Source organism: Pelobates fuscus, chromosome 8, assembly GCF_036172605.1.
Source record: "Pelobates fuscus isolate aPelFus1 chromosome 8, aPelFus1.pri, whole genome shotgun sequence".
Lineage (NCBI taxonomy): Eukaryota > Metazoa > Chordata > Amphibia > Anura > Pelobatidae > Pelobates > Pelobates fuscus.
In genome coordinates, this window is record NC_086324.1 from 101,685,647 (window position 1) to 101,700,396 (window position 14,750).

At 43.1% G+C, this 14,750-nt stretch overlaps 1 protein-coding gene across 1 annotated transcript in view; it reads right to left on the reverse strand.

Annotated features, from left to right (window-relative positions):
* PFKL (phosphofructokinase, liver type) overlaps positions 1-14,750 on the reverse strand; it is a 273,062-nt gene that overhangs the window by 61,288 nt on the left and 197,024 nt on the right. Inside the window, exon 12 of the mRNA XM_063430198.1 lies at positions 7,552-7,615. Within this exon, the coding sequence (XP_063286268.1) occupies positions 7,552-7,615 (64 nt within the window). The remainder of the gene's footprint in view (positions 1-7,551; positions 7,616-14,750) is intronic.

Sequence of the window (14,750 nt, forward strand, 5' to 3'; positions counted from 1 at the left end):
ACACTGTTGATCCATCTCCCTGCACTTCACACTGAACCTGGAAGAGCAGGGAGGCGGATCGTGAGTCCCTGCAGCACATGTGCTCGCTCTGACAACCTGTCAAAGTGATCACTGCTGCAGGGGCAGCGCGATCGGGTGCTCCCAGACCAGAGGAGCGTTAACCCCGTGATCGCCGCGATCTGGGGTTAACTTTACCGCATTACGTACCTGGTTCGACATTCGTCGTTAACGGTTTCCCCGCCATGACGGACCAGGTCCGTCATTCGTCCTTAAGGGGTTAAATCGAGATTCCTGGCTTAATATGACCTGAACTTTGCCACGCTGGTACAAACTGATTTTTTTTTTGTGTGCTTTTTTTACATTGTATTTAATTTCGGTTTGTGCACACATTGTACAACATTAACATTGTATAGTAATATTCGACAAGCAAGACATTAATGAAGAGCATGGGTATGGGAATTTAGACAAAAAACAAAAGCAGAGAATGTCCTCTCGAACATAGTTCTTGAGAGCCAGTTGCAGTTATATCACAGTGCCACCTCGCAATACAGATTTATCATATATTATTAGTGATGTCGCGAACATAACATTTTCGGTTCGCGAACGGCGGACGCGAACGTCCGCAAATGCTCGCGAACCGGCGAACCGTGCGAACCGCCATAGCCTTCAATATGCAGGTGAATTTTAAAACCCACAGGGACTCTTTCTAACCACAATAGTGGTTGAAGGGGGGGGGGGGGGAGGAGACCTACTCTCCTTCCCCCCTCCGGCCCCCACCCCTGGGTTCGGGTGGGGGCCATAAAGATAATGAGGGGGGGACCTACTGTCCTCCCCCTCTCCGGCCCCCACCCCTGGGCGGCGGGTGTGGGCCCTAAAATTAACAATAAGGGGGGGGACCTATTGTCCCCCCCGGCCCCCACCCCTGAGCGGCGGGTGGGGGCCCTAAAATTAACAATAAGGGGGGGGCCTATTGTCCCCCCCGGCCCCCACCCCTGAGCGGCGGGTGGGGGCCCTAAAATTAACAATTAGGGGGGGGCCTATTGTCCCCCCCGGCCCCCACCCCTGAGCGGCGGGTGGGGGCCCTAAAAATAACAATTAGGGGGGGACCTATTGTCCCCCCCCGGCACCCACCCCTGAGCGTTGGGTGGGGGCCCTAGTCACCCCTCCCCCCCCCCAAAAAAAATGATCTCCCTACCTACCCCCCTCACTCTAAAAATAATGAGGGGGGACCTTTAACTAAAAACCTGTAAAAAAAAAAAATAGATAAAAACAACTTACCATTCGATGTTTTCTTTCTTCTACAATCTTCTTTTTTCAGCCCCAAAAAAGGCCAAATAAAAAACCATAATAACCGACGTAATTAAAAAAAAAACCCCAAAAAACGACCGCACAAAAAAATAATCCATCTTCACTCATGGAGGGCCCTGCGCAGACTGAGCTCTGCAGGACGGGGGAAGGCTTATAAAGCCTTGACACGCCCTGCAATTCGGCTAAGAACACTCTGATTGGCTGGTTTAAGCCAATCAGAGTGCTCTTTGTCATTTTACACAGCGTGGGAAAATTCCAAAGAACTTTCCCACGCTATGTAAAATGACACAGAGCACTGTGATTGGATGGATTTCAAGCCATCCAATCACAGTGCTCTGTGTCATTTTACACGTGTGGGAAAGTTCTTTGGAATTTTCCCACGCTGTGTAAAATGACAAAGAGCACTCTGATTGGCTTAAACCAGCCAATCAGAGTGTTCTTAGCCTAATTGCAGGGCGTGGCAAGGCTTTATAAGCCTTCCCCCGTCCTGCAGAGCTCAGTCTGCGCAGGGCCCTCCATGAGTGAAGATGGATTATTTTTTTGTGCGGTCGTTTTTTTTTTTTTTAATTGCGTCGGTTATTATGGATTTTTATTTGGCCTTTTTTGGGGCTGAAAAAAGAAGATTGTAGAAGAAAGAAAACATCGAATGGTAAGTTGTTTTTATCTATTTCTTTTTACAGGTTTTTAGTTAAAGGTCCCCCCCTCATTATTTTTAGGGTGAGGGGGGTAGGTAGGTAGATCATTTTTTTTTTTGGGGGGGGGGAGGGGTGACTAGGGTCCCCGCCCTTTGTATTTAGGGCCCCCACCCACCGCTCAGGGGTGGGGGCCGGGGGGGACAATAGGTCCCCCCTTTATTGTTATTTTTAGGGCCCCCACCTTTTTTTTTTTTTTTTTTAACAGTGAGCAGCCGCAGGCTGCTCACTGTTTAATAGACATGCCCCTACTCGCGGTATTGCGAGTAGGGGCACAATTTACTAATACTAAGTAATTTTTACTTAGTATTAGTAAATTAATAGGGGGCGGACCGAACATCGCATATGTTAGCCCGCCGTGGCGAACGCTTACAAGCGATGTTCGCCAGGAACTATTCGCCAGCGAACCGTTCGGGACATCACTATATATTATATAATGGCGCAATACCTTTGGTGACGACTATAACCTCTCTGACCAAAAGGTAGATCGCCATCTGCCGTACAAGTCCCACAATGCTTTTCTAGCTTGGAATCTACCATTTGCACATCCCTACAGTGTGGATGGGCAGACTGACAAGCAACATGCCACATACACAGACAAACATCCAGATACAGACACATACGCAGATACACACATACATATGCAAGCACTGACACACTGTCACAGCCCCCGGCACCACGTGGCCGCACCCGATTGGTGCGGTCACTTAAACAAAAGACTAAACTTACCTAAGTTGCGGCAAATCATGGCCAGAACCTGAGGCAAGGGTACAAAACTGTAGAGACTGGGGGTGCAAAACTCAATTGCATAATCAGCAAAAGAGCGATTGCCCTTACCGTATTTTTCGCTCCATAAGACGCACTTTTCCCCCCCCAAAAGTGAGGCGAAATGTCTGTGCGTCTTATGGAGCGAATGTGAAGCTTTACTTACCTGTATTGTAGCATGGACCGGCAAAACCGCGCGCACCACGGTACAGGAACTTAAATTCAGTTTCCGGCCAGACTGAAAGGAAGTGTGCACACTGAGTGCGCACTTCCTTTCATTCCGGCCAGAAACCAGAAACTGAAATTTAAGTTCCTGTACCACAGTGCGCGCTGTTCTGCCAGCCCACGCTACAATACAGGTAAGTAAAGCTTTACATTTGCTCCATAAGACGCACAGACATTTCCTCTCACTTTTTGGGGGGGGGGGGGGGAGAAAGTGCGTATTGTGGAGCGAAAAAAAAGGTAAGGGCAATCGCTCTCTTGCGGATTATGCTATTGAGTTTTGTACCGTTGCCTCAGAGGTGAATTGGACAAACCGTTGCCTCGTCACCGCTTTCACTGAAGACCTGTCCGATACCATTCTTGATGAGGTTGTTGCCAGGGACTTGATGAGGTTGCTGTCAGAAAAACTTAACGAGTATATAACATATATGATGCAGATAGATAACAGGCTAGGAGAAAGGGAAAGGATCAGAAACAGACCTAGAAAAAATACCACTTTTCTCGCTCCCGCTTCTCCAACCCTGTTGTTAGCCCCTATAGTAGCTGCCGAACCGGAACCTATACAGTTGGGGGTTATTAGGTTATCTGAAGCAAAGAGACAATTCAGGAGGAGTGAGGGTCTGTGTATGTATTGTGGCAAGAAAGGACACGAGAGTAAATTGCCTGATTCGTCCAGAAAACTCTCGCACCTAAATTCCATAAGGGGACCGGCCTCAGGTGTTATGTATACACATGCAGATGCACAGACTCCCAGGGGCACATATTGATACAAAAACAGGCTAAGGCTGTGTAGCGGATTGTATTAAGCCTATCCTGTATCTTCACATAAGACTGCATTCGTTTTGTTGTATTCGTATGTATCTGTAATAAATGTGTAATTTTCGTATGTGGGTTCGGCAGTTTCATGGGAATAAAACTACCGAACCATCAGACCACCCCAGTGAGAAGTGTGCGCCTCATTAGGCGTTCACACTTCTCCCAAACCGCAGCTTAATTGTTAATGCCTGGGTGGCTGCTATTCGGTATACGAACCACGCGCGGCGGCCATCTTACGCATAAAAATCTCAGCGGTGTTTGGTCGTCGAGTGTCTGGAACTCAAATCGGACACTCAAACAACCGAACACCGCTGAGACCTCCAGAGTTCCGTAACTACTGAATGGAGGAACCAACCAACCTCCCATTCGGTAGAAACAAAGTACCGAACCAGGGAACTGTAATGCAGGTAAATTTAAGCGTGGATGGCAAAGATTGCTATGTATTTTTACTGCCGAACGGAGACCGACCGCAGGGCCCAAACACATGGAACCCTTTTCGGATACCACCTCGTGTGCGGTCGGTCAAACTTCACCCTCCATCTAATTCCCGAAACCCCTGGTCCGATCTGGGTGAATTTTGGATATATTCTTCACCCAGATCAGGGCTACCTTGCGGTACCCTAATATTAAGGCTATGTAAAGGTTTAGGGGTACATCCAGGTTTGGGGTAAATGTACAGTACAATTAATGGGATTATGTGTCACACTGAGGGGAGGAGATGTGTGGGAGTTAACCATTACTGTATTGGCTCCTGTCTTAATTATTGCAAATCCCTCCCTTGCATGGGAGAATGTCTTAAAAGGAGATTGTGGGAATAAATTGTCAGTTCTGCTCCTGATACTGTGTGTCGTCCAGTTATAGGGAGTGCTGTTGGGATATTGCTGTATTGTTTTACCTGCTGGATCTATTCTGTGGATCTATAATACTTGTTCCTGAGCCTCACTGGGATCTTAAGTGGAGAATAGCTGTGGGATATCAGCTCTCCGCTACAGGCTGCTCACTCACATACGGATGGCCACCTGCCTGCTTTTTACCTGTCATGGCAGGGGGGCTCCTCGATGTCCAGCGCGCTGTTGCAGACTAAGCACTGGGTTGTCATGTGACACCCGACCCTCGTACACAGAAGGCGAGTGGGTACATCTAACTATATTTGTAAATAGGTAATGATTGTACAAGCTAAACAGGCACGTCTGTGGTCTAGATGATGCGAAGTAGTCATACAATATAAACTCCCCAGACTTAGGTTAGGTGTGTAGAAGCTGGTTGGACTGTTGCTTTGGAAGGCAGCTAGAATGAGGATATATAATATAGGCCGTATACTGTGCTCCTAGGAGCTCCTCTCGGGGGGTTATGTATTTATGTTAGCCAATAATAATAAACTTTTAACGCAAATGGAAATAACTAGGCATAGAAAAATAAACAAAAGTTCTTAAGTCGCAGAATGTTCTGTATAGTGGAGTTCTGCGGGCTGTTCATGACCCTGACGGTGACAATGGGTTTCCTCGGAAGGCTGCGGGTACAAATGGGCGCACCTTCGCCGGGTCCCAGTGAGTGGTAGTGGAAGGTGTCGGTTGAGACGGTGCTGCCGCTGGTTGCTCAGGTAGTCCAAGCGTCTGCACTATACCAGGTATTTCAGCGGCATCGGTAATTTTCAGGTCGCCATTTTCCCTCAGGATGATTAGGCTTCTCGGCGCTCCCCATCGGTATGGTATTTTGTGGGCAGCGAGATCCTTCGTTAGTGGGCGCAGTGTGCGTCTCCAATCCAGGGTAGCTCTGGATAAGTCAGGGTAAAATGTTAATGAGTGTTCCTCAAATTGTAATGGTGACCTGTTGCGGACGGCCGCCATGAAGGCCAGTCGGTCTTGGCTGTGCTGGAATCGGACAATAGTGTCCCTGCTAGTGCTCTGGGTGCCTGTGGCTGGCTTGGGGATTCTGTACCAGCCGTCTAGAGGCATCGCCTTGGCATGTTTGGCGGGGAATAGAGCGTTGAGCATCCTGCGGAATAAGTGCGGGAACTCCGCCGGCTCCAGTGTGTCAGGCAGGCCTCTGATTTTTATATTTTTCCAGCACCTTTTGTCTTCTAGTACTGATATAGTTTCTTTGGCTTGTGTCTGGTTTTGTTGTAGGGCCGCCACTTGTCTCTCCAGTGTTTGTATGCGGTTCTCGTGATCCGCGGAGTTCAGTTCCGTGTGTTGCAGACGTGCTGAAACTCCATTGATTTCCTCCCTGAACTGCCTGATGTCGGTTGCTATGTTTCGGCGTAGCTCATCTAGTAGGCTCCGCAACATGTCCCCCGTGACTGGAGGTTCGCGGCCGGTGAGGGCTTGGGGGGTACAGGTCTGATAGGTACCTTAGTGTAGTAGTCCACCCCATCTGCCGAGTTTTCGTCGCTGGAGGATAGTCCGTCGGACATTGGCGCCATTTCTGGCCGTCCCACGGCTTGCGGCCTTCTCAGGAGTTCGCCGATATCAGCCATTGTGGGGGGTCGTTCCGCTTTACATTTCTTGGTGCGTCGCCCCATGCCTTCAGCGTTGTTGGTAGCACCGTTTTGCAGGGTTCTGCGAGTGAATTCCCGGGGAAAAATGCTGTTTATTTTTGTAGCTCTCGGAGCTCGAGGAAGATGCGTCCTCACAGTATGGCCGCTGGCTCCGCCTCCCGATATGTGCACTATTTTAATGGCAAATATAACATTTTGCAGGGCAATGTCAGAGCGCCGCTTGTGCACATCTGATCTGTTGCGCTGTTCGTGGCAACCCCCCCAAACTGATGATTTTATGTGTCAAGCTGTGTTAATAAATCATTTCCCAACCTCTCCGTTCAGTCAATATGCTCTATTTATTGAATTCCAAACTAACAAGTAGCTTATTAAGTTGCATGAGCTGTGAAGCTGACCATGACAATTAACAAACACAACACATCAAAGGCTGGAGTGTCTGAAATAAATATTTAGGATGCAAATGAGTTCTTATTATCGCATAAGATGTTAGTTACACTTTATGAATCACACAGGAAATTTACTTTTGCTGTAAGTTTTAATGTACAGAAAAACACTACATAGTATAATATATGTTCACCCAATGTTAACAACCATTACTTTTTATATTGTTAGTAAGATAAAGTAATATAAATTTACATATATTATCATTCTCAGGCTCAAAATGTAAAGCCCTAAACTGCTAGCCAGACCTAAAAGGTACTTTTTTGTTTTCCTAGCCTATAGTTTGCCTTTAAAGGGCATCCATCATGCTTCAAACAACTTATGCTCAATAGATTGAACATACAATTTTATCTATACATTGTGCTAACAGTTTTGCTAACAATTGTATAGATTAAGAGAAAACCCAAATTGAAAAAAGGTTTAACTCTAGATGTCAGTCAATGCCTTGGCTTACAGGGTCATTGACTGACAAGGGAAAGCAGAAAACAACTCCAACAGGAGGTCCCTCTGCTCTTCAAATATGCGTTGTGGTTGCTATGGAAATTCTGTTCCATTCACTCCATTCTGACGCCAGCACACTGGCAATGAAGCAAGCGTGCCAACATCACTGACGAGATTTGCTCTGAGTGGGGATGCATTCCAAGCAACTCAAAGAAGACCTCAGGAGGAGTGGTGGATGGGCTGGAGGTTGGTGAGTAACATGTACAAAAGAGCGCTGGAATGTAAGAAAAGAGAGCAAATCTTTATGATATATCTTTGTGATATATAGTGCATTCACTTTAAATGTAAGCAATACATGCCAGTACATACCTTCACTTCAGCTGGTTTCTGGTGGGCAAGGAGCTTGTAAATATTCCAATTATTTTCAAAACTCCTAAGAGAATCACAAAAAATAACAGTTTGCAAGTCAGTTGAAAAATCTGTCAAAAATGTTGGGGGAAAATCAGTTGAATAGTGTTGGGGAAAGAAAGAGGGGTCGAGTGTGCATCCTTTCAATATATAAGATGTGACCACATGGATTAAATGAAGGGCGCACATTTTTGGTTTGATGCCAATAAATCTCTCTAAAAGATGTCAAGACAGAACATTTTCTTCCTGTATCTTATTTTCTTCTTAATATTAGCAGAAGTACTTGCATCTAGTACTATCTAAAGGTGTGATCAAATGATCAGGTTGTTGACCTACAAATTTGCTCTACATAAGCACACATTAGCTGCCCATAAGGTTGACAGAGTTCTTGTGGAGAACACCTTTGTGTGCTGCTAATATTTGGGAATTACATTAATACATAATTCAAGTTGTAAACACACCAAAACATTGGTGGTCACTGCTCCTGGTACTTAATACCCAATATAAATACATAGATAATCAAAACCAGTACAGTGTTGCACTACAAGATAAGCAACAAACATATCTGAATTACATCCTGGTTGCTGCTATATTGTACCTATAAATAAAACACAAAATTGCTACAAAAAAATTGTTATTTTTAATAGTAAATAAAAAGGAAAAGTATTTCTGGTGGTGGGGCCTGGTTGCAATGCCGGCAGGAAGCAGGTTGAGAGAGCTCCTCAACTTGCATTTGATTTTAACGAATAAATCAAGTGATACTGTACATATTGGAACTATCTAATTAAATAAATAAAGTGACCTTCACACCTAAAAATAGTGCTTTAAGTGCAGTGTTTTAACTTCAAAATTTAGAAATACACTTCATTATTGGATATACACCCGAAGATTTTCCTCACAGTAATCTTCGCAATACAATATAAATATAGATATAGGGTGGATCTTATATAGGGAAGAAATGACACAGCATAGTGCAAAAATGTTTGTGTACAATATTTAAATAGGTGACAAATGGCCACTCACAATGGTAAAAAGTATATGTGCATTCAGTATTAAAGTAGCTGGAGCCCAGTCTAGGGATCAGGAAGATCTCTCTCTCCAGATGGTGTATAAAAACAGTAAATAGAAAATCCAGTTAGCAGGCAGTACAAATCAATAGTATAAAAGAATGTATTCACTCACATGGAAATTAGAAGATTTCAGCATAAAAAAGTTGTCCAACGCATGTCATCCCGTTGTAGGGACTTCCTCAGGGACAATCAAAAACAAGTGCAAATATACAAAACCCACCCCCACATAAGTCCTTAAATATATTATTTCTTCCCTGAAGATCTCTTCCTATTGGCCTCTTGCGTTCCGTTCAGGTGTTCCCACTGATCTCTTCAACTTCCGGGTTCGCGGCTTCCCCACGTGGTGACGCAATTACATCATGCGTTCAACGTTTACGTTCCATTAAGTTCGTTGGGGACTTCCGATTCTGGAGACTCCGTGTAGCTTGCGTTCCACTTTGCGATATTAAAGAATGTCAAGCTCTAAGTTCATGTATAGTTTTATATGGAGAGCATGGGAATCATAGGAAAGTAAAGGAAAGGGTGGGTGTAAGAATGTACATATACATAAAAACCAAATTAAAGAATACTAATAAGAATGTAAAAATATTTATATAAAAAAAAAACATAAAAAGCTGGACAATCTACACAATTAATATGATTTATGAATAATATACAAGATTATGTGCGTATAGCTGCAGTGCATTGCATCACTGGTTAGTTCTCATTTTTTTTATCTGGAGAAGGTTGATATTATCATTTATATGTATATTATTATATTACATTTCTCCTATTAGTTTTTTTGCAAAAACATTTTATAAATCCTCATATATGTAAAAAATATTTAATACATGCATTGTTCCGATAAATATTATTATTGGCAATGTTATTGGTATTCCACTTATTTTTCAACCTCTAACTTATCTCAGTTTGATGGACTCATATCCAGATGAAAAAAACTGAGAATGTGTTCCGGCAGATACCCAAATGTATTGTTACAGATGAAGTAATAGTGGTATTGAATGAAGATACTTCAAGTGATAGTCCAAAGGACATGGACCAAGCTGAACGGGGTCGTACTTTAAGAAGTATACATACATATATATATGTGAAAAATACGATATAAAAAATAAAAATAAAAAATGCACACACCCATCTACAAAAAGAATGTCGACCCCATAAAACTTCGACCAAAGCACCAAAAAAGCACCACAAATCAATATCTACGTTTAGTCCTCCCGGTTGTAAAGTTTTCAAAGTCTCTATCCAATATGTTTCTCTTTGTGCTAATTTTTTTTGTTCTGTTACCTCCTTTCCAATGACTTTCTACTTGTTCTAAACCTACAAAATAGAATTAATTCCAATGGAATTTGCGGCATGAGTTGCAGTGTATGGGGACTATGTGCTTTTTGGAATCTTTTCTGATATTGTTTTGGTGTTCTAAAATATGTTCTTTTAATTTTCTACATGTTCTACCCACATACTGCTTTCCACATGGGCAGTGGAGTAGGTAGACCACGTTTTTCGTTTTGCAATTAATATTGGACTCTATGCGGAATTTTTTTACCAGTTACTGTGCTCTGGAATTGTTTTACCTTTAAAAAAATCTTTGTGTTTTACATGCATTAAAGCCTTTATTTGCATTTCCCAAGGTACTTCCTTGTGTGTGTTTGAGTGCCTCACTTGGTGCTAAGATACTTTTAAAGTTTTTTGCTTTTCTAAAAATAACCGGAGCTCTTCCTGGTAAAACCTTGCCTAACACTGGATCCCTCAACAGTATTTCCCAATGGTTATCTTTTTGTAGATGGGTGTATGCATATATTGTTTTTATTTTTTATATCGTATTTTTCTTATATGTTTAAGGCCGAAGGCCTGTATTTGTGGGAGGAGTTAGCGTTCCTATATAAACGCTACTCCCCCCTTCCTACCTTGCCGGATACGCACGCTGTTCACCTCCCCTCGTCCCACACTTCCGGTCCTGTCATTCCTTGCTGCGTTCCCGCCAAGCGGCACTGTCGCAAAACTTTAACTACCGAATGCCAGGTAATCGGCGGGAATAGCCGCGTTCGGGCTATTCCCGCCGTTCGACTTTCATCATTTCACCACTTACATGTTTCAAACATACGAACGCACTACATTTCGGCAAATTTATTCATTTTATGCGTTTCAATTTGGCTATTCCCACCATTCGGCATATTTCATTGAATTTATGTGTATTATTATTATTATTATTATTGCTATTTTTAAAGCGCCAAAAGATTCCGCAGCGCTGTACAATTAGTGGAGAAAAGTACAATATACATAGACAAATACAAGAGGTAAGCGAGCCCTGCCCGTAAGCTGATATCTAGCCATTGGAGCTCTTTTATACAAAGTGCTTGGCTAGATGGCCCGTGAGCTTACAATCTAAAGGATACCATGGGGATTTGAGACAAGAGGTAGCAGGGGAAGTTTGGAGGTGATGGCTGAACAAGTTAACAGAGAAGCAGCTATTGGTAAGACGTTAGGGGAATGAAGAGGTAATTGGGTGAGAATCTCAAACAGCTGGAGGAGCATGCAATATATTTAGGGGGAGCCTGGGTGGGCGGGAGGAGGGGAGGGTGGGCGGGAGGAGGGGAGGGTGGGTGGGAAGTGGGGTGAAAAAAATGCAGTCTTTCACTGAGTTGAGTGAGGCCTGAAGAACAGAGAATGGGATTGAACAGTTATATGGAGGTATTTACAACTGGGGAGGAGTAAAGAGGGGGGGAGGGGTAGAGTATCCATGTGTTCTATATTATTGAAAAGTTTAGCAACCAAATTCTATCGCCAAAAATATTAATAACTGTCTACATGAAATATTGGTCAGAAACATTAAATGACTATAGTACATGCTGCATGCACAGAATATTACAAACTACAGACAAAATACAGGTAAAATGGTTACAAATCTATAGTAATACATGAGAATGTTAGTAATCCAGGAATACAGGAGGTGGAGTATCTTCCAGCTTCAGTCAGTACCTGAGAGTGGTAGGTGTTTCACTGTAGGATGGAAAATGCAGTCTTTCACTGGGTTACCTTTTAATGGGTTACTATCATATTTCTCAATATTGTGACATTTTTCAAATAATGATTAGATCACTCTTCTGTATCCAAAACCCTGACATTCACTTCTGACTGGAATCATTTCATACATAATAACAAAACAAGTAAAGTCCAATTTTACAGCCTTTTCTCACGGAAATGCCCTTCTATGCGACATGTCTTTTTGTTTTTAAACAATTCATGACGGTGGGATTTAGAGGTGAAACACCTGCAGGATCCCACTCCTGATTGTCAGCCCTGGAAGTAACACAAGCTTTACACACCGGCTTTTTTTTTCTCTCCTAAGTAAATCCTCCTTTTATAAAACTCCCGTACTATAGTTGTAGGACAGTCTGTTACCTTTTCAATGAAGAGGCTTTCTTGTTTAAATCCCATTTTTAATGAAAAGAACGAGACTATTTGGTTACCAATGCTGGCAATCTATGCAATACATATTTCACTGTCCAAGTACATTGTTCTATTATGTATGCATATGAACTTCAATTAACAAAGTGTATTGGCCATATATTTCCCTGTGACTGTAGAGAATGATCGATGTCACTTGATTCTGCTTCAGTGGGAAGGTGTCAGTGATCTTAATAACTACTTTATCCTCTATGTATTTCATAACTAACAGATATGTATTAAGGTATTCCCAATCGTTGTCTGGGACTCCTACAACGTTTCTATAGAAACCAGCATGCAGTGATCAATGGCACAGCCTGAATGCAGATATACACAGCTTCTCCTGTGTGAATCCGTTTAATAACATGTTGCAAAAAGAATGTGGCCAGCAACTTCAGGTCTCGCAAGAGCATTTACTACAACCCGGTTATTACTCCATTAATTTACATTTATCAGGTACTAATTAAGCTTAATTCATGTTGCTATTTACTGCCTCTACAAGGCCACGCAACACCATAAAGGGGTTACTCGCCTTGCCTCGTCAGGCCACCGCTTCACTCGACTACTCATATGTTATTATCAACCCTATTTTTTACAATAAACGTCCTGAAATCCTTTAACATCTTTCGTTCCTTCACCATTTTCCTTCCATCACAACGCTTTAATGCACAATATTTTCAAAGATCGCCTTATAGGGGAATTACTAATGTTAAACAAACGTACACTCGTTACACCTGCTATACCTTGTTCCTCTCCATTATTCCATCAATATGTTGTATCGTGCATTTACTGTTCCATCCGGCTAGGTTGCGTGAATCTTTAACAACATTGACCATTTTTATCATGTACTATTCTGGTAATTAATTATGGGTATGTAAGTACAAGGAACTGATAGCTATAAAACTGTTACCTGATAGAAGGGGGAATGTCTATTGTCTTTCACTTTGAGCCAAAATTGTTTGGAGTCCGTTTAATTCTCTCCCGCTGGGTAAGATTGCCCCTACTTGAAGTCCAACATTATCACGTCAATACATTAAAACATTGGTGTCAGATGATTTAGTCAGTTAAGTTTGACACGTTGCAATTAAACAATCTCCATTACATTTATATATGTTTCACTAAATTATATTGAGGTTGCCATTACCATCTGCTAAACAACATCTGATTAGGTTAGTTAATTTACATGATTGACATAATTTAAAGGACCACTATAGTGCCAGGAAAACACACTCTTTTTCCTGGCACTATAGTGCCCTGAGGGTGCCCTCACCCTCAGGGACCCCCTCCCGCCGGGCTCTGGGGAGAGGGAAGGGGTTAAAACTTACCTTTCTCCAGTGCCGGGCGGGGAGCTCTTCTCCTCCTCTCCTCCCATTCGGCTGGCTGCGCGCGCGCGCACGCACGCATTCAGCCGGTCTCATAGGAAAGCATTTACAATGCTTTCCTATGGACGCTTGCGTGCTCTCACTGTGATTTTCACAGTGAGAATCACGCAAGCGCTTCTAGCGGCTGTCAATGAGACAGCCACTAGAGGCTTTGAGGGCTGGATTAACCCATTTATAAACATAGCAGTTTCTCTGAAACTGCTATGTTTATAAAAAAAAAATGGGTTAACCCTAGCTGGACCTGGCACCCAGACCACTTCATTAAGCTGAAGTGGTCTGGGTGCCTAGAGTGGTCCTTTAATACTACTAATTAAGAGGAGGCTGTTATATATTTAGGGCTCACCTAAAGGATATCATTTTCCCTTCTAAAACAGCACCTTAATTTCAGGTTTCGAACGGCATTCTACCAGTAGACAGTTACTGGTTCTTTATCTCCCGTCTCTATCCGGAACAAACACTTTCGTTCACATTTCAATCAACTGCCTCAACAAGGCCACACATTTACACAATGGGGTATTAGGGTACGGGGGCTTGATTCCCGCCTTGCCTCGACAGACCACGGCTCTACTCGACAACCCGTAATATGTTCACTCAAAATCACTATCTGTAACATTCGTCCTGTCTCTAACGAACCTTGCTCATCTCACTATCCTCTTTTCCTTCAGGTACTACTACGCTTTCATGGCACAATGCCTTCCTAAATTTCCCTTCAGGGATGTATAGTAGCTATCCCGGGAATCTTCAGCACCCTCAGGGCCTAAGTATACTATACGATCCACTATGTCTCCAAGAATTACAATATGCTAAACCTAATTTTTTCTCTCTCCTATCCCTCGACCACAGTTCTTTTCACATTTTGCCCTTCTCCTTTACCTCTCTTCTTTTCTCTCCTACTCCGACGCAGGTATTTCAAGGTACTTTTACAAACCACATCTTGGGTGTCACTAAATACGTTACGTTACCCCCTCATCAAGCCCCCGTCTAGGGTCAGAGAACTGGCTATATAGGTGTCACGACTACTAGAGTGGTCCAGCACAGAAACTATGTAACCATATACATATATAAGGAAAGGGAAATGAAAGGACAGAGCGTAAACCGGACCTTAGAATGGCCGGACTAATACGCTAGAGATAGAGAATGGTCAAAGGGAAAGCCGAGGTCAAGGAAGCCAGAAAATACTCAATACCGTTTAAACAAGCCAAGTCAGGGATACAAGAAAATCAGAATAACCAGGGAAAAGCCAAGATCAGGATACCAGGAA